General features: G+C 41.3%; 2 protein-coding genes across 5 annotated transcripts in view; both read right to left on the bottom strand.

Moving 5' to 3' along the window:
- Window positions 1-1,519: 1,519 nt before the first annotated feature.
- Window positions 1,520-10,031, bottom strand: Arl6ip1 (ARL6 interacting reticulophagy regulator 1). 2 transcript variants are annotated; one of them, XM_020160446.2, is made up of 6 exons: window positions 9,875-10,031; window positions 7,760-7,893; window positions 7,204-7,323; window positions 4,352-4,469; window positions 3,583-3,667; window positions 1,520-3,171 (listed from the first exon to the last, which is right to left on the bottom strand). In XM_020160446.2, exons 1-6 carry the CDS (start codon window positions 9,908-9,910, stop codon window positions 3,053-3,055), a joined length of 612 nt encoding a protein of 203 aa, XP_020016035.1. In that variant the 5' UTR covers window positions 9,911-10,031; the 3' UTR covers window positions 1,520-3,052. The 2 variants fall into 2 exon arrangements, with proteins under 2 accessions (XP_020016035.1, XP_020016034.1); XM_020160445.2 differs by having other exon boundaries at window positions 4,352-4,487.
- A 1,973-nt stretch (window positions 10,032-12,004) lies between these two features.
- Window positions 12,005-27,622, bottom strand: part of Smg1 (SMG1 nonsense mediated mRNA decay associated PI3K related kinase) — an 86,276-nt gene continuing 70,658 nt past the window's right edge. For 2 of the 3 annotated variants that reach the window (XM_020160442.2, XM_074059970.1), the window contains 12 exons: window positions 26,274-26,424; window positions 25,987-26,176; window positions 25,317-25,786; window positions 24,968-25,105; window positions 22,091-22,243; window positions 20,650-20,829; window positions 19,805-20,032; window positions 19,075-19,286; window positions 18,815-18,921; window positions 17,771-17,950; window positions 17,586-17,692; window positions 12,005-16,503 (listed from right to left, as the gene is read on the bottom strand). In XM_020160442.2, the coding sequence (XP_020016031.2) occupies window positions 16,426-16,503; window positions 17,586-17,692; window positions 17,771-17,950; window positions 18,815-18,921; window positions 19,075-19,286; window positions 19,805-20,032; window positions 20,650-20,829; window positions 22,091-22,243; window positions 24,968-25,105; window positions 25,317-25,786; window positions 25,987-26,176; window positions 26,274-26,424 (2,194 nt within the window). In that variant the 3' untranslated portion in view covers window positions 12,005-16,425. The remainder of the gene's footprint in view (window positions 16,504-17,585; window positions 17,693-17,770; window positions 17,951-18,814; window positions 18,922-19,074; window positions 19,287-19,804; window positions 20,033-20,649; window positions 20,830-22,090; window positions 22,244-24,967; window positions 25,106-25,316; window positions 25,787-25,986; window positions 26,177-26,273; window positions 26,425-27,622) is intronic. The other variant, XM_020160443.2, reaches the window with a different exon arrangement.

Consider the following 27,622-nt stretch of genomic DNA (forward strand, 5'->3'; position numbering starts at 1 on the left):
CCTATTCAAGAAACCATCCATGCCAGGAACGGTGGCTCATGCCTGTAATCCTAGCTACCTGGGAGGCTGAAATCGAGATGATCACAGTTCAAGGCCAGCCCAGGCAAAAAGTTTATGAGACCCCTGTCTCCAAAGTAACCACAGCAAAATGAACTGAAGGTGTGGCTCAAGCTGTAGAGTGCCTGCTTTGCAAGAGTGAAGCCAAGTCCCACAACCAAACAAGCAAGCAAAGAACCATCCCACAAGTGTGTGAGTTTTGTCGTAGGCAAACTGGAACCTGCTGAGAGGTCCTGAAAGTGGATTTGACCATGACCTGAGTGAAAAGAAATTGTAACAAATGGGGCGCAGGTGGCTCATGCCTGTAATCCTAGCTACTCAGGAGGCAGATTATCAGGAGGATCTCAGGTTGAAGCCATCTTAGGCAAACAGTTCATGAGACCCTATCTCGAAAATACCAATACAAAACAAAGATGGCACACAGCGAGCATGAGGCCCTGAGTTCAAATCCCAGCATCACCAAAAGAAAATAGTAACATATGAAGGTAAGGTGTTGGCATTAAATCCCCTAAAAAACTCCCAAATCCCATGGGGCAGAGGGGCGCTCATCAGTGGGGTCCTGTATGCACACTGAAAGGCAGGACATTGCTAGAGGCAGATCAGGGCAAATCTGGAAAAGTGACTTTTGCTGTGGCCAGAGCTGGCACAGGGTAGCCCTGCCAGAGTCTGGCCTTGCAGGAGCTGAGCTGGTCCAGGAAGCCAGTCAGGTGAGGCTGCCCTGAGCAGTAGTCACGGCTGCATGGTAAAGCCCAGGGTTTCTAAGCCTTAGGCACCACGAAGAGGCTTGGGATGACCCTGTGCTGAGCGAGTCACCCAACTCCAGATTCTCCAGAGGAGGATCCAGTCTTTGTGGGGGAGGAGCTCTTTGGGGTTTCATTTGCTATGGGATCTGTTCCCACCGAGACCCAATGATAACACATCCAATTTGAGTTCAAGAAAAGTAAAGGGCAGCCAAAAGGCACCCAGAGCAAAGCCCTAGGGAACAGGTGCCCTGTTCATGCTGTCAGGCCTCCACTGTTCCTGCCTGTCCTTCCAGCTGGCCACACTGTATTTTGGCCCCCTTACTCACTTTTTCCTCTTCCTTCTAGTATTGTGCCTGGGTGTTTCCTGAGTGAATAAATGTAAACAATTTATTTCCATTTGTCCTTTTTTTGGCGCTATTGGGGTTTGAACTCAGGGCCTATATCTTGAGCCATTCTGCTAGCCTTTTTTTTGTTGGGTATTTTCAAAATAGGGTCTCAAGAACTATTTTCCCAGGCTGGCTTCAAACCTTGATCCTTCTGATCCCTGCCTCCTGAGTAGCTAGGATTACAGGCGTGAGCCACTGGTGCCTAGCTTCTGTTTGTTCTTAAGAGTACCTTAGAGGGGTGCAATGTCACAGAGGGCAGCTAGTAATTGCCTCCGTGAATCTAATCAGATAAACATTAGATTGGCTAAATCACAAAAAAGTGAGACACAAGGATAGATTCCAGCTTTTTTTAATTTTTCCCCTTTTACACAAAACAAAATAGAAGAAATACAGGTTTAAAACTGCCAAAGTAGTTAATTGGTAGAACAAGTATTCACAAAAAAACCCAGATAGGAAGACAGGCTTATTTACAATGAGGAAACATGTAAAATTAAGGTAGTTATCATAGGAAACATTAAAAAAACAAATCAAACACAAGTGCAATGGGCGCCACTGTTTACAGCAATACGGAAGGGCAGGAAACACTCACTAGGTACAGGGTCTAAGCGCCAGTGCAGTAAATCCACAGAACTATCTTACAGCCGGTCAGTTTAACAACTGCTCCCAAGTACATCACATTTTTGGCCCTTGGAGGTTTAATCCTACAAATTTCAACTACTCTTAAGTTTCTAGCTACAAAGAGGGAAAAAGAGTGATAAGCAGCTTTCCAAAGAGTTACAAAACCCATGCAGACCAGAGGCCAACTAGCCCAAGTCTGCTCCGACCAGCAGCCCTTGCATTTTTTTTCTGAGAAACATCAAGGGGAAGTACAGTCTCCAATGCAAACTGAAATGTAGCCGGTGTTACCCCAAAAGGGGGATTTTCTCAGGCTTATTCCTGGAGGCTTTTTCTGGTCTTAAAACTTGAGAAAAAGGTTATTTTATTTTCTGCTGCAATGAGTCTTGACTAGGCATAGAAGACTTCTGCCCCTTACTCGTTGGTCTTGGAGTAAAGGTCATGTGTGTTTGAACCTATTGTGTACTTGAAGTCAGCTGGAAATCTGAAATGAGAAATATGCTAAAAGTCCTCCCTATGATTTTTTGGAAGTATGCTATTCAAACGCCCTTAAGGACTTACTAACTTGAAGTAATGTCAGGGAACAAGAGCTCTAAGCCTGTCAGATTCCCCAAGTGGGACAAGGGACTCATGCTTCCTAGAAATTGCTAAGTTTTGCACAAGAGAGAAACCTACACACACTACAGCATGGAATTAGTTTCATTTTATTCCATGGGAAATCCCTCCCATGGTCAAGAAACAATGAGGAATGGATTTCAACTGGTCTCTCCATCAGAAGTAGTAAACTTGGCTTCTATTTCAGATAGTTTTTGAAGCCGGTTTTATGGAAGCAGATGGTAGAACCAGCTTCCTGTAGCCATAGACCACTACCTTGTATGCAGCTAAAGCAAATATCAACTCAAAGGATTATCCAAAGTCACTGTTAACTGTACTAAAGAATAAAGTTCTCCACTGGATTATTTTAAAGAAAGCTGTTAAAAATAAAATTTCAATTAACCCTGGGTGAGAAAAATCAAAACAAGTCATACTCACTAATAAGTTGTCCATTTAAGAGAATGCACCCAGCTACACTTGACTTGAAGACGCTATGCACAAAGCCATACCTGGCAAGTGAAAAATACTATTACCTAAGGGCAGACAGAGTGAGGGAAAGCAAGGAGCTATGCATGCCACTTCAGTATCCAGACAGCACAGTAGAAACTGTTCTGGGCAATGCAGGCTCCATTACCCTCACTGAACAAAGCAGGTGCATTATTCATTTTTCTTCTCTTTTTGTTTGAGAAGTTTGTTGATCTCCCTCTTGGCCATTCCAATGTACTTCGAAATGATGCCATGTTGGTTTAGTCCAGGAAGCAACAGAGAAAAAGTCACTTAAAATAAATAAACAAACAAACAGAATTAAGGAGGCAGCGATGAACTTCCAGACTATTTATTAGTCTCTAACAGGAAGAAGGCAAGAGGAAATCATTACTTCCATTGGAATTTATCCCCAGAAACTCCTGCTATCCTGCACCCCACCCCACCTCACACAAATCACTGCTTCCTTTAGCCTGTCACACACTACTTTCTGCCTTGGTCACTGGGCTCTTGGTCTTCACTTCTGGTCAGACATTAACTCCCTGACAGCCAGGTCCCAAGCCTCATCCCCTTTCTGTCCTTCCCAAGTTCCTTCATAAGCACCTTATACTTCCTGGGTATTTGAATGTTTTTTGACCAGGCTACAGTTCAACTTCACTGGCCAGGATGGCGAGGACAGGCTGTAGTTTTCCCCAAAGACTTACCGATCAGGTAGGTCAGGAGGAGGTTGTGGACTTGCTGTCCCACCCAGGCAACCGCAGCAAGAGAGACGATCATGGTCATGAAGTACTAACAATGAACACAAGGACTGGTCAGCTCCTAGAAACAGGCTAACGAGGGGACTAAGACTTCCACCATTCTACAATGAGGACAGACAGCAAAACCTCGTGTGGTAAGTCATAAACACAAACACCTTTTGTCAATTAAAAAAAGAAAAACTGCTTCAAATGCTGGAAAATAATTTGGCTTGTATTATGACTTTTCTTTAAAAATACTCGATTTAAAAATCTACCTGTTTTACAAAAGCTATTTTAAAAAAAGTTTCCATATCAAGTCTATTTTATAGAATTTGGATCCATTTCCTCTTAGAAGTACTGTCGAGTCCAAATGTTTTACAATGTTGACTGTGCTACTTTTCCAAGTAATAATTTCAGAACATCATGTTTTGAAGATAATAAGCATTTTTTAAACATACATCTTTTACTTTAGGAAGAAAAAGAAACAAAAACTTCTCTAAGAAATTTAATGTAAAGTATATTTTTTAACTTTCAATGATTCTATCTACTACAGGAAAAGACATGATCTTTCTATTTAGCCAGGCTGGCCTCAAATTCTTCCTGCCTCAGCCTCCTGAGTATGGGTTTTAGCCACTCCATGCAGCTAACTATTTATGAATGTACTTAGGGGCTACAGCAGTGGGTAGTAAAAAACAGCAAACTGTAACTGTCAAACCCAATCTTAGCAAAAAAATACCATTTTTGGTTTTTCCTCCTTCAGTGTAAAGAGGCGTTTCCACCAGCCCACAGCTCTGCGCCGGGTTTTCACTAGATTGCTGCAGATTTCATGGAATCTTTGCTGTTGTTCAGTGGTCCTAGACAAAGAATTTCCCCTTTTGTTATAAGGAGAGTAAATAGAAATATAAGAGTAAACAGAAATAAACCCCTCTTAATTTTAAAAAGCCATCTTTTCTTTGGTCTGGTGATGCCAGGCAAGCACATTACTACTGAGCTACAACCCCAGCCCTAAAAGAGCTATTTTCTAAAAAGACTCAAAATGAAAAATAATGGTTCACCATTATCTATGCAGGTAAAAGCACTTATACCTTTAAGACACAGTTTACAGCATGCATAGATCATTTCAAGTAGATTAATGGTAATCGTAGCTCTAAAACTACACTTGGCTAACAATAATAGTAACAAAGACTCAGGGCCATGCAGAAATCAGTGCAAATTTGATTTTTTCTTTTTTTGGCAGCACTGGGGTTTGAACAGGCTAAATGCTCTTGTCACTGACTTATATCCCCAGCCCAAGAATTTTTATTTGGGTGGCGGTTGGGTGGGTGGGGGGGCGGTGATGTTAAGGCATTTGAACTCTGTGCTTTCTAGGCAGATGCTTTGCCATTTGAACCACACCTCCAACCCTGTTTGTGGTTCTCTACCATTTAAGCCACTCTACCAGCCCTTTTTTGTTTTTGTTTTTTGAGATAGGGTCTCAAGAACTATTTGCCCAGGTCTGGCTTTGAACAGAAATCCTCCTGATCTCTGCCTCCTGAGTAGCATAATAACTTCAACTGGGCTTCATACATTTGATGCCGAGACAGCCACAATTAGCCAACTCCAAGTCTTTAGAAATTTAGTTCTAGCACAGGAAAATAAAACAGCAGTGAAAATCCAACAAGACCCTCCAAGAAAGCTGTTTTCCTATCTTCTGATCAAAAGCAAATAGCATCTGTTCTGGTTGCTGCACAGATACAAGGCTGCTGTTAAGGAAATACATGCTGAGGAACCGGTGGCCATCTCTCCTCTAGTCCTCAGCCTGGTGGACCATGGCAAAAGATGAAGTCTGATTTCTGTGGAGTCTGGAACTTCTAAACAATTAGACCTCACTCATGGCCCAGGGTCAAGGCTAGATCATGGCTATGCAACACAGTGTTAATATCATTCCATAAATGCAAAAGATGAAATTTGCTCTATCAGGACTGGGAGCAGAACTCAGTGGTAGAGCACTTGCCTAGTGTGTGCAAGGCCCTGGGTTTGATCCCCAGCACGGCAAAAAAGAAAAAAAAAAAAAAGATGTGCTTTATTGATTACCGAGTTACTTACTGAATACCAGGAACTTACCTGTTTTATTTCTGAAATCTTTCATCAGGAGTTAGGAATTAGCAGAGTTGAATGTTATCTGGCTAGTACCATCAAGGTCAGTGGTTAACTCCCTTCCTTAAATTTGTAACACTGAATGGTCACAAACTTGCCAAAAAAACCCAACAGTACCAATTCATTACTGCAAGTGAAAAACAATTTGAAGGACAGGTCCTAACACTAATCCATTCTGTGAGGAAAGAATCTTTAAAGAAGCATCCTTACAGAGCCCATAATTTACACAGACTCTTCCAAATATGTGAATTTATGGCCACAGATCGACAAGTGACACATTTAAGATTCTTATTTTTTCCAAATTTTATAATCTTCTATCATCTGGAAGCAAAAAACTAAAGGTACAAATGGAATACTAGCCAATTTAAAATAAAAATCTATCCTAGCATCTAGTTTTGCTCATTATTTACACCTTTACTCCCCTGGTGCCAGGGATCAAAGCCAGGGCTTGTGTACATGCTGGGTAAGGGTTCTACAACATTGGGCTACACCTGCAGACCCATGGCCATTATTTGGCTCAAAGATGAGAAATTCAGCACTCTAGAGGGAAGTCAAAATAGTTTTAATATAAGCCTTAATCACTAAACTATAATCTTAGGAACTCATAAGCCATCATGCAAAGAAATTAACAACCCACTTGTATACATGGCTTGAATGTCTTCTAAAATATTGGTATGCATTTAGCTAATGAGCACTGCACTGCCTCAACAAACCAACAACTCAGCCTCCATCACAAGATCAATCTTAAAAGTCAAAATGGAGGGAAAGGAGGGAGAGAATAATGGAGGGGGTAAATCCAACTAAGATATATTTTAAGCACATATGTAAATATCACAATGTATCCCCCTGCAGAACTATTACATGCTAATAAAATCATAACTTTAAAAAAAGTCAAAATATTTTCCTAACACCTAGAACAGTGCTACCATAGTAGACATTCAATAAAAAGGTGTTAAATGAATGTAGAAAAAAATCCACCAGTTATTGTCTTCATATTCATTCAACAATTATGTGCAAAATTAATGTTACCTTAAATATCAATGCAAATGTAAATATACAATTTTTTTTGGTAGTACTGGAGTTTGAACTCAAGGTCTCACACTTGCTGGGCAGACTCTACCACTTCAACCATAACTTTTATACAAAGCTCACTATGAGTTCTATAATCCTTATTAAAACATTACCTTTCAAAAACCTGACTTCAATAAAAAGCCTAAAGGAAAAAAATGTGAAAAAAAAGTCAAAATAAATGGTTGACCATAAAAGAACTATGGAAGTTCACGATTTATATCTGAAATCAGTCAAGAAATTCTTCACATAAAAGCAATAAATCTAACCCCAAGGTGCCTGACGGTTACAGAATTGTCTGCACTTAATTACAGCACTCAAATCACAGTCACCAAGTTTAGTAACTTCTCAGAAATTAGGCTGCCAAATCATTATGCCACCTACCATTTATTGGAGCCAAAAATTCTAGGCGCTAGAATGGGAACAAGGTAGTCAGCCAAGCACAGAAACATAACAAAACAGGAAACACCGGACAGCACAGATGGATCTAGGTAATAGATAATCCTGTTTTAAAAAAGAAAAAAAATTAACCAAGGTTAGAAAAACAGAGCCATTATTATTCCTCACGGAAAATGGTTAAATATCTACTCAGTCCATAGTTCTCAAAGTTGGCATTTGCTGTTTTCCTTCTCCTTTTTGCATAAGTCGTTTTTCAGAGGCTTTCTAACAGGCTATAAGAGCTGCAATGGTTAATGGAAATATAAAAGCTCTTTGGGGCCCTCAATGCTTTTTGAGAGTGTAAAGGAAGGGTGCTGAGGCAAAAAAGTTCCAGTCACTGACTTACTCAACTGCATTAGGTTGCAAGTTTATGTAAGTACTACAATTCTGGAAACTAGGGAATTGCTTACAAGGAAAGGTATTCTTTAGGGATTATGCATTACAAAGACTTCCGTAAACAGAGGGTATGTACTGAGTGTTAGTAATGTAATAGCTGACTTACAGAAACACCAGAGAAACCACGCCCATGATGGCAGGTGGAAACCAGGCTCTTTCCCATCGGAGGACTTTATCCGCCATCAGCATCACCTCTCCCCATCCTTGCAGCTGCTCTTCCAGACTTGCAGTTTCTGCAGCCTACACACCATCAACATTTAAAGTCATCATTTCCCACTCTCAACACTTTGGCGGCTTGTAGAGAGTAAAAATTATTCTAAGGCACCAAATGCATAAAACACTTCTTAACCAAGTCACTATCTCAAACAAGCTAGTTTCTTAAAACCTCTGCAATTTTGGTACCAAAGACAGAAAGCAATAGAGGGGAGAACCCTATCCTTTAATGGTCACCTTCCAAGCTATGCACTGGGCTAGTCTTTTGCAGCCATGCTGTGAAAATAACCCTTACACATTTCCACAACACAAGGATAATTACTCATTTGAAATGAAAAGAAGATGAGCTCTGAATGGTTAACAAATTTTCCCCCGAAGTCATGCACGGAGTCATGGGGCACATCAGGAGTATTGATAGCATGAGATCTCATAAGTTTGTGCATTTTAGGTGGTTAGAAGTGACCTCTTGTTTTTGTCATTTCATTGATTTAAACCCTTCTAAATCCATTAGAAAAGCTTTCCTGGAACAGCATATTCAATCTCTAAAACGGCTCTTGTGTAATGCAGTTACTTAGATGTTGACATTCAGAGTAGAACTAAGGAGAACTGAATTCTGTCATTAGGACTGTGTCCCTATCACTCACTCACGAGGGAGTATGGCTGACTTCAAACTTCCCTGCATAGCTGCAGAAAGCACACCTTTAGGTTGAGCTAATGCAGCAAAATCCCCCTAAAGCTGATTTGGAGAAGTAAAACTTAGAACAAGACCAAGTGTCCGTGTAAATTTATCACTAGTGACCTCTGTACTTCTGATTTATATCCCAGGCTTAGTACTAGTTAAATACGGATATACTAAGTGCTGGAAACCAAGTACTTTACATGCCTATACTTCAATTAATCCTCCCAAAAACTCAAAAAGAAAGGTGTTGCGATCTCTATTCTACAGATGAGGACATTGAGACACACAAAGGTTAACAGATTTGAATCCAAGAAACCCAAGACCAAGGCCTTGTTCTCCCCAAAGTTACTCTGGAGAGAATAGTTGGGCTGCGGATCAGGATCTCTGTGTCAGGATCTGTCATCTCAACAGAACCTGGGCAATTTCTTGTGTCTCAATCCTCTTAAAAGAAACCATGCCAAAAAAAGAAAGGGAACCATGCTAGTGGCTCACTGTAGTGCGTGTGTGTGTGTGTAAGGGGAAAGGTCACACATTTGTAAAAACCAATGAAAATCATGCAGTCAAAACTGCCCTGTAAAGTCACTTAACTTGTCTGCATTTGGGCTCTTGTAAATGCAAGTCTGGTTCCTCTTTTCATTTGTAGTGTGTAGCCTGCCTTTTCTTAGGGAGGGCAACGTTGAAAACGCAACCGTCTCTTGTGTTTTTGCGTAGATGGTGCAGTGGAATTCGCAATATTAAATGTGTCCGCCTATGGTGCTACCTCATGCACTTCCCTGAGGTCTGCAGTCGTCCTGTGACCCCGCCCGGCTTCCAAACTCCAGACAAACGATAAGACAACCCCCCCCCCAACCTCATCCTCTTGGCCGAGCCCCACCTCCGTTCCCTACGGGGAGCTCGCAGCCTCCCTGCCATTCTAGGTTGCGCCAGCTCTTACAAATTCTCGGCAGCAGTCCTTTGACCTTCCACCCTGGCCCATGTTTTAGGGGAAAACAGAACGAGGGCGCTTCAGGTTAACATCAAAGAAGGGGGACCCGGAGACCGACGCGACCTGGACCCAAAGGCCCCAGTCTGCACCCCAGGTTTCTTTCTGCCACAGCCCCCCTCCACCTCCTCACCCTGTTTGTGGTCAGTAATCACGCGCCCTCCTCGCCGGGTCATGCATGATCCCCATGGGACGTTGGGGTTCGACAAGACTAGTGACAGCCACCTCGGAGATACCGAAGAAGCCCCGGGACAGGCCGGTCGGGCCCCGCGTGGGGGCCGCCCCGTTTAGCCCATGGAAGTCTGGAGGCCCAGCTCCTATCCTCGCGACAGGCTGTCACGACTCACCAGCAGGTTTGTGCTGCGATTATCTCCCTCCGCCATCGTCCCTGAGATGCAGTCTCGGCGAGCGCAAGTCGCTTCCCAACCTCACTTCTCACCCGATACCCGCCCGCAAGGCGACCGGAACGCGAGGGAACGCCCCGTAGACGGCTTATATATGCCGGCCGCCTTTCCCGACAGGCCTAGCGAAGCTCAATCCTGATTGGACAAGTCGAGTTCAGCTTTAAAGCGAGCCAACCCAACCGCTGCCCAGCGCATGACTTGAAATAGAGGTCAGAGGGGAGAAGGGCCGAACCGGGCCGAGTCACTCTGACCAATCAGCATCCATAGGGGCGTGCCGCGCCCCTGGATGCCGGAAGCCGTTCAACTGCCGCTGCCGGGGGCGCGGTCTGACCGCAGTCTCCAGGGCTGGTCTCCGCTGCTGCGCTCGGTCCCTGTCCCGCTGGATCGCAGAGCAGCAGAGGAGCCTCTGTAAAACTGAGTAGTCGAAGAAACGAAATGCGCCACGCGGGGTCAGGCGGAGAGGGAGATGGACATGTGGCAGCTAAGCCGCTCCCGAGCGTTAGCCTGAGCAGTTCAGCCCAGATTTGAAGACTCGTGCACACCTCGTGATGTTTCGGGGGCACGGAAAAGACCTGTTTATGTGGATTTTGCTGTTTCTCTCCTACCCAAAAGGAATAAGGTCTTAGCTTTTGGGCGGCGCTAGGAGGGACCGGAAACGCACAGGTTGAGGACGCGGGAAAATGTACTTGACTTTAAAAGTGGCTATTGGCATGGAGTCTATAGGGCATTTCTGTTAAACTACAAGCTCCCTCTCCAAAAAAAGGGAGCTGATTTTGGCAGGACCTTCTTATATTAGAGTTCATGCTGAGCAAAGATGGAAGCAGTGGAATCCATATGCAGTTTCGGAGTTAGATGAGTATGCTGAGACACTTCTGTACTTCTGTCCAGGATTTCAAAACGCACTGACGACTGCTTAAATTATTCAATGCAAAATTCCGCCCACCAGCCTCTTCACGCTTGAGATACAACCATCATTTTTAGCCAATCCTTTATCCTTTTACTGTACACTCACCTGTATCGTGGGATTGAATTTAGACGTTTTGGAAAGCTTTCCTTAACTGCCAGGGAAATCAAGGAGAAATGTGAGAAGGTAGTTACAGTGTGCGCAGTGCCTCCAAGTTAAGTGGGCAAGGGCAGGAGCATCGTGAATTTCACAAAGGGTGTGAACTTGCCTTGGGTCTTTGGAGGTGAGGTGTAGCATATCAGTCAGAAACATTTACTGGAAGCCTTTGCTTTAAAGGAAGGAGACCTCTGGAGAGTGCCACTTTGGGGAATGTCGGGGCAGAAAAGTTTGTGTAGTTAAAATGCAACTATAGAGATCCCATTTGAGGAGCCTTTAGAGCTGTGGAACCTGAGATGCAAGCCCTCTTTCACCTCCTCAAAAGAAAATTAGAAGGGCAAAAGAACCCAATCCACAGGATTGCTGCATCACTGAGACTTTTTTACTTAAGGAACTCAGCTGTTACTGCAGAATGCTTCTGCTTTTTGCACAAGTTCCTACAACTTAAGAAGACTTTTAAACACTAGCTTGTGAAAATTAGGTCGGTGAAGCAACAGAAGCGACTCCAGTTTCTCTAGAGCACAGTTGGAGAATGTGCTCCCAGACCCACTGCTGTACGACTTCTAGAGGGCCTCTCACTTAAACTTGTAAGTGGCCCAATTATTAAAACCAGCTCCTCGCAGAGCTTTCGGTACCAGAAAGGAAGTAATGTTTTGAAATGTGCCAGATGATTTAAGCATTTGACCAAATCCTTCTAACAAAAGCTACCAGTAACAAGTGTTATTTTCCACATGGGATTATGCGGTCACTCTTTTCCTCCAGGGCTTTCACACTCCAGGAATGCACAGCTGTCTATTGCAAAAATTAAGCTTAATAAATTGGTCCTTAGAATTGAGAACTTTCCCACTAAAGCAAAATTTTTACCGCTGTTCAAAAGTAGAACATTGAGAGTAATTACTTTTTTGAAAATTAAGGTAATGTTTTCAGAGTTAATTAGTGCTTAAAAAAAAAAAAAGCTGCCCAAGTTCCCTGGAATCTACTTTGATCAATAAATTCAGAGCTTAAATGCTACATCTTTTAAGACTGAACCTTTATTTTTTGAAAAACAGATATTTTGTACAATCTTTATCATGTTTATGCAAAGTAGGCATGTTTTTGTTTTCCAAAAGCTGCATTATGAACATTTTCAGGAAGCTGGTGGGATTTATTCAATTTTTAATCTTAAATACAATCACAAAATTATATTCATCAGGAGGCATGACAACTTTTGTACAAAGCCACTATTTCTACAATGTTAGTTAGTAGGACAGGAAGAGTCAGTTCAACTCAACTTGCTCTTCTAAGGGTAAAAACTTAAACAGATGAAGTGTGATGTCACAGCCACTGACATTACAGGTGGAAATACAAGGGAAACTTAAATCAGAAAAGTAAGTGACACAGTAACTTGAAACAAGAGCTGCAACTTCAACTGTCAGGAAAAGAAAAAAATATATAACCAGCCTTTTTTGAAAGAAAAACATTCTAAAAGTCTACATTTCAGAACATGCAATTTTTAAAGTTTACCATCTTCAAAAATTCAGCTAATTGTGACAGTGTTTACATAGCACAACAATTTTTTCTAGTAAGCCCTGCCAAATTCCCATAGAAAGGAAGGGACCATAAGTGGTTGCTTTACAACTTAACCTTCGAACCCAAAAGCTTCTCTCAGTTTGCCCCTTTGTAAATAAAGATAGTGATATTATCCAGGCCAAAAAACAGGAGAAGTGCAGAAAACCCTCAGGGTTTTGAATACAGGGAGATACCCCTCCTCGACATTTGAAAAACTTTTGTCAGTATTAACCTCCCCACAGGAGGAATCCTACTACTACTACCCAAAAAACTGAAAACAGAATCTACCTCCTTTAAGTGACCCTGGCATTAATAGTTCAACCTCCCTGATTTAAGGGGGGGGGGGATGGGAGATCCTAATTCTAAATTACTGGCATTTTGTAAGGTCAACAAGATATAAAATGGGACATTGGTCTTCATGCTCATCTAAACCTACGAAAAAGATGCTTCAATGTGCTAAGAGTAACACATTCACTGATATTTGTTGTGTATGAATAGAAGAGGCTAGTTGTAGGCGCTTTGATTAATACGAAAAGAATTGGGAGAAAAGAAGAACCAGCTCCTTGTACTGCCAAACAAGTAAGCCCCCAAGAGTAATTACAAAAAAGTGGAGGAAAATAGGCCAGGAAGACTTTTTGATTTAAAGTACTGCCTATAATACCTCAGATTAAAAAGAACCTAAGATTGCACATCAACTCTAGTATTTGGCTGTACTTGCATTGCCCTGCTCGGCATTTTTTAAATGGCTCTTTCCTAAGTTTCACACATCAGAACAACCACAGTTAAAAACAGAACAAAAAACAATGCCAATCACACCAAACACTGGACAATAGTAACAAAACTACTTGCTAAGCTTAGGGAACAGAGGCAAGTGTTGAGGGCAGAAGTGATGCAAATTTTTCTTTGTACTGTAAGCTCTCACCCTCACCTGGAGTCTGAGCTCCAAAAGAAATTCAGGGAAGCAGATCAAGAGCCTGATTAGCAGTTCTCACACAGAATCTCGTGTATCTCAAAAAACAACTCAAACACAAAAAAATCCTACTTACCAACCATGACCAGAAACAGAAAAAAAAAAATCACAAAACACACCAAAGAAACAGGAAAAGAGAAACAGCCCATAAACTACTAAGCCTCCAGAGCTATCTAGAGAAAGCCACTAAAAATCAGGCAATTCTAGCTAATTAAAGACAACAAAACATTTAAGATAAACTTTAATTTCCAAGGGTACTTTGAATAGAGGTTGTAGGTTATTCTGTACCCCCTGAATCTTAGAAAAGAGGAGGGGAGGGAATGGGAGGAGAAAGGGGGAGGATGAGGAAAAGGGAGGGAGGGAGGGAGAGAGGGAGGAGGAGAAAGGAAGAGAGAGAGAGAGAAGACATACCCTGGTTTTCCACAGGTATTTTGTCATCAAAAAGTGTATAGACTTCAAACTGCAGCACTCTAACTTCACATTTTTACATGATAATCCCCAAAACACAGCCCTGGTCTTTTCAATCTAACTGATGAGGCCTCTAAATTCAAACTGGCAGGGCTACTTGCAGAGTGACATTGCAGAGGAAGCCAAACCACAGACTAGGGTCTTATCCAGAGTGCAGTAAAGAGCAGGCTTTGAAGTCCTCAGCTATTTACATCTGCCCTACAACGAAGCACACATTGTATATGCCATACTATTCTCTGAGGGACCATTTTAAAAGAAAAGTGATGGATAATTTACCAGAGGCACATGTTTTTTTTGAAATAAAGCTGTCTTGTTTTTGCTTTTCAGTGCCAGGTACCTCTGCTGCCTGAAACTCACAGGCAGTAAAATTCACCTATTTATCTTCTTGTCCAAAGTAGAAGCAATTTCTGAGTGTTACCTATAAAGACAAAAAAGTATGAACTGGTTTGATCACTGTAATAAAGTTTCTCCTGGTGACAAAGAATGTTGAAGACTGACCTTGAGAGAGCAGAGGTAACTAAGTGATGCACTGTGCACTAGCCTCCAAAGCCTCCAGGAAATAAAGCAGTGTGCAAAATACAATATGGCATCATTATTCCAGCTAGGTTGTTTTGATTGTGAAAATAAGGTTCAAAATCAATGAAGAAAATAACATTTGATGCATTAGGTTCCTTAACTTGCCATTGGACAAAGGGGGATCCCAAAATACTACCTTTCTTGCAATACTTGTTAAAGTCTTAAAGCACTGATACTGAAACTCATTCCCTCATGGGTGAAGATGGAGATTAATGTGGCAACCAGAATTCAGAAAAGGCCCAGCGCTATCCGGGATTTTTCCTTAGTACCTAAATTTGTGAAGATTGGCAAGTAGAAAAAGCACTGTCCTAATCTCTACAATTCGAGGAAAAGGTGTGCACATAATTAAGATTTCCATTGTGTTCTATTTTTTGTTGATACCTAATACTAATAATCCTATTCTAGTCTTGAGTTTTTAACAATTTAGCTCACACAGTCAGTACTGAGATGAGATGCTAAAATTAAGGAAACCTTGACCATGAATTGTCTACATTCTATCACTGAACAGCAAGCTATTAAAATAATGCAAAAAGGAAAGTACCTCACAGACTAATAACTGAACTTAAAAGGACGGTAGTGATTCCCACTTTTGCTGGTGTTTTATGTACATGTCCTAAAATGCCAGGTAAACTAAAGCACTTTTAATTTACACTTTAACGTGTAAAGAGTTTACACTTTGTAAATTAAAAGTACCAAATGAGAAAACTGAATTAAAAACATCTCACTCTACCTCCACCAGAACATCACTTTATTATTAAGCTGCCATCAACAATGTAAAATTCTGATAAGTCCTCTATCCTGGTTTTGTAAAAGGTAAAAGATTACATCAGATTAGCTACTTTCTATGAAAGAAACTACAGCAATCACAGAAGAGGGAAAAGTTTAATGACCTCCAAAAAATGTACACCATAAGCAAAGGGGAGTGTACATTAAATCAAATGTCTGTTAGATTCATTACTTTTGAATGCACAGTGACAATTCTGGAAACTGCACATGATAGAATCACAGAAATGACTTAAATAACCAGAATTACATCAGACCTTTAAACAATCCTTGAATTTTCCTTATTATCAGTGGTTTGGGAGAAATTTGTGTCTCCAAATGTAAGCTAACAGCATCAAGATGGAAGTGTATGAAATATAAGGATTGAAATAAAAGTGAATCTGGAAGGTGGCTAGTCTACTAGATTAGGTAAACGGGAACAGGTAAGAGGTAAGAGGTGGTGGGATGGGGATGAATGGGTGGTTTTTCCCTTCATTTCAGAAGTCAGTTCTTCCAATGTAGTGTATCTGCCACATAACTCTCTATTTTCAGTCCATTTCTGAAATTCATATCGCATAGCCTTTTTTTACTCACTGGTCAACCCAACCAGTACTGTTGCCAAGCAACAAGTGTTTCTCAAGAATCTGAATGCATCAAATCTTCCTTGGTTGTGATTTCTTCGCGGCCCCAGTTTTCTGTTTCCGAGCGGGGTTTGTTTTCCTGGATTGCACACACAGGGTCAGGTGGAATGGAGTTCCAAATCACTCTGTGCTCCGCGGCATCCTGATGTCTTTCTTTCTCAGCTAACCTCCTGACACGTTTGCAGCTGCTCTGTGGCAGAAAGACAATCTCCGTGTGCAGGCGGTGAGCTCGCTTTCTTTTTCTTCACCCTTGACCCTGGGGTTGCAGGCCATGGTGTTGGGCGTATTCCCTGAGTGCAGCTGTCCTGCAGGATTCACTTCCTAGTGCACCGAGATTTCCTAGGTTTCCTCAGAGTAAGCCCCCAGTCGCATCACCACCGACTGTGGTGTGGCTTTGGATGCCTGAGGCTGAGTTGATTCTGGTGGATGTCTGACCTCGCTTAACCAGACTCATCTACTGTCTTGCCATTCACACCCAGGCTGTCCAACCTTCATACAGCTGAGCCAAGTTATCTAGATTAGTTGCTTCCTTAATGACATAGTCAACCTGGAAAAATAAGCAGGACGGTATTTAAAGCCCCTGAGAATTTGACAGGGCATGGTACTGACCTCAAGTTTCTAATCACCCAAACTACCCATAGGGCTGGTGGCTGCTAAGGTGGAAGGAGAGGTGACATTCTCTCATGACCACAGATTAAAAAGATTTGTCTTGGGAAAGTCACAATAACCTTGAGCCTTAGGATCCAGAGATGAAGAGAGCCCCACCCACCCTACACCTGCTCTTGGATTTACACCCAGGAAATGTTACACAGATGATGAAACAAATGTGGGTATATGTTAAGAACCAGTGAGCCTAGGTTAAGAAGTATATGAGCATTCCTACAACAGCTAGGGGACAGCCAGGCACAGTAGCTCAGCTAATCAGAAGATCGAGGTTTGAGGCAGCTCGGGGGAAAAAAAGTGAGACCCCATTCTCAACCAACAAGCTGGGCAGGGTGATACATGCTTGTCATCCTAGCTATGCAGGATGCAAAGGTAGGGGGATCATGGTCCAAAGGGTGGTCCAGACAAAAACATAAGGCCCCACCTGAAAAATAACTAAAAAGGCAAGAAAAGGGGGTGTGCCTACCACAAGCAAGCATGAAGCATGAGCCCAAGTTCAAGCCCCAGTTACTGGGGGTGAGGTGTGGGGAAGGGGAGCACAACATGCACTGGAGATTAAAGAAATCATCCTCAAAGATTTAAAAAAACAAAAAGAGTAATGACTTTAGACAAAACCTCACATACTTAGGGAGGCTTAACAAATACTACTCCAGCACCCAAAATACCATCATTTGAATCAAGCCTCCAGATATTACTCTTTAAAATGAAACCTAACTGGAGTCCAATGTAGGACTAGTGTGGGTTAAAGGTTGTGGGTGAAGGACAGCACCAACAGGGAGGGCCTGGGTAAAGTGGTGGGTATGTGACAACTCCAGAGGTGTGCCACTCAAATTCTTCTGTATCTTAAAAATAGGTTTACATTCCTTTCTTCTTGATGAACCACCAAGGAAATGGGGGAGAGGATTCTTAAACCTACACTTTTGGAGCAGCATTAAAATGTGTAGCTCAGGTTTTAAAACTAGTCACCTGCTCAGCAACTGACATCCTCCTGTTGGGATCAACATCCCGGCCCTCTAGCTTGGCTTTCACTCTCTTCCACACACTGACTGCATAGGAGTTTCTCTCTTGCACGGCTATGAAGCAATGAAAACATGTCAGTCAAAACAACAGTCTCGTGTAAATTTTAAGACACCCTCATTCTGACTAATTACCTTTCCCAGTTTTAGGGTCTCTGACGGCCTTCTTTGGACTACAGGCAACACTCTTGCCAGTTCCTGGGACAGTGCTTGGTGGAGTGTCTGCTGATGTAGCAAGGTTTTTCTGAATGAGCTTTTTAGCATTTTGTGACATGACCTCAGGCTGAGTCTTCTGGCCAGTGTTGCTCCGGACTGCTACAGAAAAAGAGTTGGTGGCTCAATTTACATGTGAACAGAGAATGGAGAGGGACAGGAGGAAAGCAGGGGATGGCTGGTGGTAAATGCCCCAAATTAAATACTCAACCATGGCCTTGAAAATAAGTTGCTATTTCTATGATTTTACTATCCTTACCCCTTGACATAGCAATTATCTTTACCTTAAATAGCCTAGACAGGAGGACATTCATATATGAACCCGTACAATGACGCTTTTGTTTCATCAAAAACCATGAATGTTTTTCCTGTATGAGATACAGGAAGATTAATATGGTACAGACACAGAATGGCATATTAAATTTGGCCAATGAGTCATTTTGAAAAGATGTGATGGCAGGAAGTACAAGTGGAAGTGCATTTGTGAAATGATCCCACTTGCGTGAATGTATGCACATGGACACAGAGGAGTGAGTAATCAACAGTGTTTTTTACCTCTAGTTGGAACAGAACTTTAATTTTTTTCTATTAAGTATTTTTCTGAATTTTCCAAGAGGCATGATACCTTTTTTATGGCATTTTAGAATTATAAAAAAAACTTTTTTGAGATAAGTCCCACCATGCACCCAAGGCTGGCCTCAGACGAGATCCTCCTGCCTCAGCCTCCCAAGTGTGGAAATTTCAGAAGTGCATCACCATGTCTGACACGTACAATGCATTTTTTGAAGAACATGCATGAGTAATTTTAAAGATAAGCCAAAAACCAATTGTGTTTAATGTATGACAGGGCTTAAGGAACCCCTTTGAAGTTGCAGTGACTATAAGAATACCTATTAGACATCATGTATAGTTACAGCATCTTAGCATTGACACATGCACTGTCAACAAACCAAGATCTTCTCCTACCTGCAGCAAAGGATGGCTGGTAAGTAGCAGATGACGTTGGACTTGAGCACTCATTTGTTGCATCGGTGACTAAGGGTGATGCAAAACTCACTAAATTATTATAGATACTGAAATACAAAATGTATGAAATGTTTATTTATGAAATATTTTAGAAGGTAACTACTTACAAAAATATGAGCAAAACTGAAAAAACTGAGAGAAAGTTACTAGACCAGATGTTTTGCTTACATTTATAAATTTTGGTCAGAAGGCATTCTTACCTCTGACTTTGTGTTTTCAGCTCCTTTAAGGTAGGCGTGATTTCCTGGAGCATCTCAACATGTTCCTGACTTCGAACCTGACCCATAGCCTGGACGAGTGTAAACAGAACTGTCTGGATATTGTCTTGCCAGGATTTATATTCACCCAGGAATTGCCGCACACTGTTCTCATAAGGAACATCTTCACCGTCTGCCAGAGCAGCTTCTTCATCCTATAATCAATAGCAGTGACTAGGAAAAGTGGCTTTGTCTGGGCAATTACTCTTAAAGCAGCCCCTGGTCAAGAAGTGTAAATGTTCCAAATCCAGTATGTTTAATCTGCTTATGACAGGTTAATTTCTTTTGTACAGGATCTTTGTTTCTAGCACCAATAAGAATTCAAGGCAAAAAAAAAAAATCTTAAAATTAAATTACTTACTGTTTTGTAATGATAGAGTAATTTAGCCTTTTCTGTGGGTTCAGTTTCTTCACTAACTAAACTATATGTACAGGTGGGGAAGAGAGCATGAAAACTGAAATATTTGTTATATGACTGAGTAAATTAACTTAAGCCTCAGTTGCTCTGTATACAAAAATCAAAATACTATTACTTGCTTTTAAAAAGTAGTTGAAGAAAACACAAATTAACGCTGAAACAAGTTGTTTGCAAAATGTCATTGTCTTTCCATGAACAAAAAAATGACTTGTAATTTCATAAAAGAGTAGATTGTGTCAGTGATATTCATTTTACCTTAGCCATTGCTTTCAGTAGATGTTTGACATCTCCCAGCTGTCGGTTATGACCAGTGAGCACAGTCTTTATATTATCAACCAGACTTTGGATGGTTTCACAGACAGTTTCTATCTGTTGCTCCTTCTCTGTCTGAATTGCCCTCTGAGTAGACATGTCCTGAGTCAGTTGTCTGTGTGCTGACAGAAGCCACTCAGAGCTGCCAATAGGATGTTCAAGGGTTGTGTCCTGCACAGAACAAGCATTTGAGTACTCAGCTAGAATAATGACTCCTATTACCATCACCACAAGACATTCATGTCAGAACTCAAGCTGACACAGAGAGATCCTCAGTTGCTGGGTCTTGAATTAATTACCTACAAAACAGTACTTAATTTCAACAGTCTATGAAACACACACTTTTCTGCACAACCATACTTAAAGTATAAGACCTGAGTTTGTCATCTGGAATGACAAATATGATCTGGATCCAACCATATCAATTTGGTATTGTGGACTCAGCTCATCTTTCCAGCACTCATCTTCCACTAGCTCTTTTTCTATTACTCTATTTCCAGTGCATCTGCATCATTACTATACATGCTTTCTCCACCCTTTGAGACTTCTATAGTTCTTTGGTTGTAACTCTAAGAATCTTTTTCACTTTTTCGTTCATTATACTATTGTAAATAGTATAAATAAATGGTAAGTTCCTCAAGAGCTAAGACCAAAATTTAATCATCACTATACTTTCATAACATCTTATATACAGCACATGCTCAATGAGTGTAAACTCATTATCAGATGGATTGACACAGGCCTTACAATTTTAATTACCAGGTTTCTTCACTCCCACCAAGACTCACCACTCTCTGTAACAAACGAAGCTCTAACTCAGACACTGAACTATTAAACTGTGAGGCAAATGAACACATTTGCTGACACCGTTTGATTAGTTCAAATAACGCAGCATCCAGGTTTAAGGCTTCTGCAGTTCTTGTTCGCAGACTTTCAAAGTGAATGATATTGCTACACAGGAAAGTGACCTATGAAGAGAAAGATGGAGCCATCACAAAGGGTATTGCAGGAGGAGGGAATTAAAGACATGAAGAAACACTACCTACTGATTTCCAGAATCCAGACAAGTGATCATGAAAATGGATGGCTCTTTTAGAAAAAAAGACCATTATCTTTACAAAAGCTACCGATAAATGCACATTTTAATTTCTGTCAATACTGTAAAGTCTGAGATGGCCAAAGCACCTAAGAACACTTAGGTAACCCAAAGCAGCTAGCTACTACATGACTGTCTAAACATATTCCACAATAAAACTGGTATTACACTTAGGTACAATTTCAGGAAACATTTCTGTCAGTGTATCCTCTTTTGCTTCTACTCCTGCCTATCTTCACAGTAACAACTTGATTTTTTTTGGCTATACAAAGCACATTTTTAAAAAAGCTATACTAAGCTGGATCCCGGTGGCTCATGCCTGCAATCCTAGGTACTCAGGAGGCAGAGATTAGGAGGACCAAGGTTCAAAGCCAGCCCAGGCAAGTAGTTAACACCCATTACCAAAAAAAGGGCTGGTAGAGTGGCTCAAGGAATAGACCCTGAGTTCAAACCCCAGTACTGCCAAAAAAAAAAAAAGAAAAGCAAAGCTATGATTATATGATTAAAAGCACTGTCTTATGTTGGAAGTGATTCTTATAAGACATATACTGAAATATTTATAAAGTTATACATGTATAATAGTATTTATATTAAATATGGAGTTGGGGGAGGATTAGGGAATGTAGATAAGATATATAAATTGGTAATTATCAAATTTCGGTGATGGGTACAAGAGGTATTATTTTGAACTGATTGAAACTTTCCACAGTAGGTTTTTGAGGTTTATGGCATTCCTTCCCAACTCCCAAATCACCACAAAGTTAATCCACAACTTTTGCCAGAGTACAAAGTCCTGCCACATAAAACGTTTTACTGTTATGTGGAAAAAATTTCAAATATTTGTATCACTTTAAATGCATATAAAAAAACCTTAGGAAAATACAGGATTTAAATCACATTTATCTGCAACAGAGGCTGAATCCATTTCCTTAATATTTGAACAGAAGACAATAAAGGCCTAGGGAAATAACTGGCTTTGAGCCCCAGCGCAAAGAGCAGGGAAGCCCTGTCGGTCTAGCCTGCTGATTAGAGCAGGGCTCTCACCTGCCCATCCTCCTGGGGTACTCCATTCTTGATTTCCATTAGTTCTACAGCCTTGAAAGTGACACAATGAGGGAGCTCATGGTGCATACCTGACTTGCTCTTTGGCTCTCTTTGAGGACAAGATTCCTTCTTTCAGCTATTGTTGCTTCAAAATCTTGTAGCACAGGTGCCAATGCAGGGTTAGCACCACCTGCCCACTTGAGCCGCTGCTCAATACTTGCTTCGAGTGCTGCTAGCTTCTCCTGTAAAACACAGCAGAAACCCCCTCACAATGTTTCAACTTTCTCCACTTCCTATTTGTCAAGCACTTCATATGATACAAGAGAGATTCCAAAGAAGCAGAGGTGGGGCAAGAATGCTTTAGAAAACATTTGTAATGGCTTCCCTTTGGAATTCCTGTTTCCATTTGTGTATTTAAGACCAAACAAGTCTGGGAAGGGAGGGAAGAACTGGCTTCCAGATAGACAGACTCATTATGATACTGGGGACTGAACCCAGGACCTTCCATATGCAAGCACTCTATCAATGAGCTACATCCCCAGCCCTTAGTTTTTTGAAATAAGGTCTCACTATATAGCTCAAGCTGGCCTTGAACTTGTGATCATCCTGCTTCAGTCTCCAGAATGCCTCCTCGCCTGACTGGCAGAAGCTCCCTTTGTTCTTCAGTCTCGTTCTCTTTTGTTTTTTTTGTTTTTTTTTTTTTTCTGAGATAGGGTCTCAAATACTAAATTTCCAGGCTGACTTTAAATCATGATCCTCCTGAGTTGCTAGGATTACACACATGAGCCATTGGCACCTGCCTCTCCTTTTTTTCTTTTTGCAGCATTGGGAATTGTCATTTTCATTTAAAAATAGAACAGTCTTTGAAAAATCAGAACAGGTTTGGGAATGTTGCCTATCATGCATGACACCTTGGGTTTGATCTCCAGCACCACAATAAATAAAATTAAAAACTTAAAAGACCAACACAGAGGCTGAGGGTGCAGTTCAGTGGTGAGAGTGCATACTTAGTCCACAGGAGGCCCTAGATTATTAAAAAAAAAAAAAAAAAAAAAAGAAAGAAAGAAAGAAAGAAAGAAAAAGCCTGCTACACCATTTATAATTTTGGCTGTGAAATTCTTAAGTGAGTAATGGTAAAAATCTATCCAAAAGAGCCATGCACTAGTGGCTCACATCTGTAATCCTAGCAACTCAGGAGGCAGAGATTAGGAGCATCATGGTTCAAAGACAGCTCAGGCAAATAGTTCATGAGAACCTATCTTGAAAAAACCCTTCACAAAAAAGGGCTGGAGGAGTGACTCAAGGTGTAGGCCCTGAGTTCAAACCCCAGGGCCCCCCCCAAAAAAAAAAATCCATCCAGCTGGATTGGAGGTGGGGCTCAAGCAGTAGAAAGTGCCTACTCTGCAAGTGCATGGCACCAAGTTCAAACCCCAGTCCAACCAAATAAAAGATCCAATTTACTATGACAAGGCAAGTTTTATATAACAAAGCTATTCATTATGTATTCACTATTTCAGGTGGAGGCATTTGCCCTCCACCAATACCTGTAATATCTAAAAGAGGACAACGTATGGTAGTGCACGCCTATAATCTTAGCTACATGGGAAGATAAATTTCTCAGGCCAGCATGGGCCAAGAAAAAATTAAGACTCTATCTCAAAAAACAAGCTGGGGATGATGTTATATACCTATAATCCCAGCTACCTAGCTATTTGAGAGCAGAAATAGAAAGACAGCAGCAGTCTAAGGTCAGGCCCTGGCAAAATCTTGAGACCCTACCTGAAAAACAACTAAAGAAAAAAGGGTTAGGGGTGTGATTCAGTGGTAGAGAGACAGAGCATGAGGCCCTGGGTTAAACCTCAGTCTTACCAGAAAGGGGTGGGAGGCAAATTCATTCTCCTAACTTGAGAGTGTGTTCTAACATGCTGCAGGGTGTTTCAGTTGTCAAAAAATTGAACTCCAAGAGTTTCATCACAAAACTTCTAAATACTACAGTAGTAATTATACTCAAGTTTACACTGCCATTTATAAAAACAGAAAACAATGCCACTTACTACTGAATAGATGAGGTACAAAGGACACACAACGTGAAGATATATACAATCTTTATCAAGACTCTTTTATTTATTTTAAAAATGATATTTAGCTGAAATCAATAGTCAACAATAATCACTTAGAACGACATGCTGTTTTAGACATCCCATAACTCCACTATGTGCACTGCAGAATCAGTGCCCAATCTGTGCAATGCACAGACAGTATCACTTGTACACATTTCAGGAGAACTCAAGGTTCTTTCTAATCACCAAGGTTCCCTTAGTGTATAAGCACAGCAATTGTCAAATTCATTAAAAACCTGGAATACCCTGGCAGTATGGCTCAAATGGTAGAGTGCTTGCCTAGCAAGCATGAGGCTCTGAGTTTAAGCCCCAGTAATACATACAACAAAACAAAAACTCCCACTTTATCAGGCTGGCAAATGGCTCAAATGGTAGAGTACCTACCTAGCAAGCAGGAAGACCTAGGTTCAAATCCCAATACTGCACCCCCCACCAAAAAAAAAAAACCCAGTGGAATAGTAGCCTCCATTTATCTTGCAGGGTAAGAAATAAAAGATGCAAATTAACATGCAAGTGAAAAGGGACCTCATGTGTGCAATCCTAGCTATATGGGAGGCTGAGAACAAGAGGATCAAAATTCAAGGACAGCCTGGGCAAACTGCAAGACCCCATCTACAAAATAGCCAGAGCAGGATGGACTGGAGGAGTGCCTCAAGCAGTACAGCAACTGCTATGCAAGTGCAAGGCCCTGAGTTCAAACTCTAGTCCCACCAAAAAAAAAAATAAAAGTGAAAAGGCAAATGGTCCTTTGGCTTAGAGGCCAAGGACAGCACAGACACACTGCAGTGCTAGGGTTAAGCGACTCTCAGAAGCTAATGTGCTGGGAAGGAGACCTGGCAGACACACCTGGGCAGTGGCAATGGAGGTTTCGATCTGACTCAGAGTGTGCAGCTTCTTCTTCATGCTGGTCAGGATTGCAGACCGAGGGGGTGGTGTGACTGACATGGCTTGAGGTCTGTTTATAAGCAGATCTTCATGTTGCCACTATTCAAATAAAAAAATAACAGCAGGAGAAAAAATATTTAGATAAAAAAGGGAGGGAGACATGAGTTAGAACTGGGGGAAGAGGAAAAACCCAGCAGGCCCTATACGATGGGGTGGGGCACAAATAGGGTATAAGAGAAGCATTTGAAAAGAATCACAGCTAGGCAAACTTTCCCAAGGTAGAAAACACATTACAAGGCAAACTGTTTACCTGGAACATGGCGATGTGGAGCTGAACCCGCTGCAGGCTTGTCTTACAGGAAGAAATGCTGGTTTCCAGCCTGCGCACCAGGTCATGCTTTTTCCATGCAGTGTCATAGGAGCTGGCTAACACAGTTGCCCTGTTCATCACCAACTGAGAGAACCTCCCCACCTGGATGTTGTGCTCCACTGCTTTCTTACACAGGTCATCTACAGAGACTTTGCTTTCAGCGCCAAAGTCCTTGGCCTCCACCTGGGCAATGATGTCCACCCCCAGGGCACTGATAAAGCTGCAAAGTGTGAGACCCAAGGCCTGGTTCGGGAGTCCTATCAAGAGCTGCCTCACGAAGTCAGCTGTGAACGCCTTGATGGGCTTGGCCATTTGGTCTTCACTGAAACAAGAGTTTCTGAAAAGGGTTTTCACATTGACGATCTGCACAGGTCCATTTACAGTATTCTGATCTTCAAGTGAACTTGATCCTAAAATAAGGAAAAAAGTTTTTAATAAAATTACAAGACAGTTAAGAAGATAGTAAAGCACAAAATAAAAATAAGGCAATAATGCGGCTTATGTAAAGCTATTAAGTTTTATGAATGTGCAATCAAATTAAGCCTATTTCCACTAAAGCCAAAGTACTACCGAACTAATCCCAACTTAACGTTTAAAGATAAAATATTACCTGACAATGTTTTGGAAAAAGTACCACAGAGTCTGAAGAACTCCTTAATTGTCTGCAGTCTTTTGAGAAAGAAAATCTCTTCTAGCACTTGACGGTGATTGTCATCGTCAAAAAAATTAACTTGGGTACTTCTGGCTTCCCGTATGATGTCGATCTTCCGCCAAGCTACAGGAATTTCCATCTTGTTTAACTACGTCAAGAAAATAAAGTTCTTTTCTCCACTATTCTCTTACTTAATGACTAGTGCAATGTACTTACACAATTCATAAAATCAAATCAATGCTTACCTTTTCAACCAGTAAGCCAAAAGCAGTTTCAACTTGGGCAAACATGCCATCAAATGCTACTAAAAGCATCTGGCCAGCTGACATTTTTGGTGTTTCATCAACTGAACCATTTCTTGGTTGGATTAATTCACCATACTGAGCATGCAGTATTCTAGAGAAAAAGAAGGAGTTTAAAACCCTCACTGATGAGAAATGTATTTAGAGGAACACTGAAGGTTGTAGAAAGTCTGAGAGCTAGTGTGCAAAGTCTACAAACCCTTCTGGTATTGACAGTCAGGGGCCAGTGGCTTATACCTTTAATCCTAGCTACTCAAGAGGCTGAGATCAGGAGGATCGAGGTTCCAGGCCAGCCAGAGCAAACAGTTCACAAGACTCTATCTCAATGGAAAAAAGCTGGGTACAGTGGTATGAACCCGTCATCCCAGCAACAACAGGAAGCCTAAAATGGGAGTACTGTAGTCCAGGGTGGCCTGGGCATAAAGAGACCCTGTCTCCAAAATAACCAGAACAAAATTTCTGGATGCATGGCTCATGTGGTAAAACACCTGCCTAGGAGGCACAATGCCCTGAGTTCAAGCCCCCAATATTGCCAAAAAGCAAAAAAAAAAAAAAAAAAAATTCTAATACTTTAACAAATTGTTAGGTATGTTGAAACAATAGCCACATACACAGTAAAACCAAGTATAAACAGTATGTTTAGTTTTGAACTGTGGGGTATGAACTTGGGCCTCACGCTTGCTAGGCACGTGCTCTACTGCTGGAATCACTCCACTAGCCCCAATTATGCATTATTTTTAATGTGAGTTCTTCACAAGTTCAAGTTTATCCCTCCCATTATTATTTAAGACTTACATAGTGCTTATGTGTCCAGGCACTATATAAAAAGCAAAAATACAATTCATTTTACTATCAATAAAATGAAGATTAACTACTTTTGACTAGAAAAACCATTCCAAATAAATGGAACTATTAAAGTTTTAAGAGAGAATTAAAATGGTAAGCTACCAGAAAAATTTATGCTAGAAAAAGAGCCGCAAGATGGTATGAAACTTTCCTTGAGATTTATCCAAATGAGGCACAGACAGCCCACCACAGAAGCAGTGTGAAACTTGTCACCCAAAGCGCACAATTCTCATGAGGGCAGGGGAGGTGGTTATGACAGCAGGGGCAGAAGAAAAGAAAGGGATGCAACAGATTTAGCATCTAAGGGCTGCTAGAAATTATGCTGTTATGGAGACCATTGGAATCAGTACTTAGCTGGTATGTGTTAACCATTAATTATACCTTTTCTCACTAAAGTGGCTAAAACAACTAACTTTATCCTGCAATTTCTGCTGGGAAATTCTGAG

Source organism: Castor canadensis, chromosome 17 (assembly GCF_047511655.1).
Source record: "Castor canadensis chromosome 17, mCasCan1.hap1v2, whole genome shotgun sequence".
Classification (NCBI taxonomy): Eukaryota; Metazoa; Chordata; class Mammalia; order Rodentia; family Castoridae; genus Castor; species Castor canadensis.

What these genes read in the sequence shown, in the direction of transcription:
- Arl6ip1 (XM_020160445.2), bottom strand. Translation starts at nt 9,910, where the DNA reads ATGGCGGAGGGAGATAATCGCAGCACAAACCTGCTG. An exon ending in ATCGCAGCACAAACCTGCTG is followed by an intron (nt 7,894 to 9,874) that starts GTGAGTCGTGAC and finishes GATGGTGTGTAG; the next exon opens with GCTGCAGAAACTGCAAGTCT. An exon ending in AGGAGGAAAAACCAAAAATG is followed by an intron (nt 3,668 to 4,351) that starts GTATTTTTTTGC and finishes GTTCATTGTTAG; the next exon opens with TACTTCATGACCATGATCGT.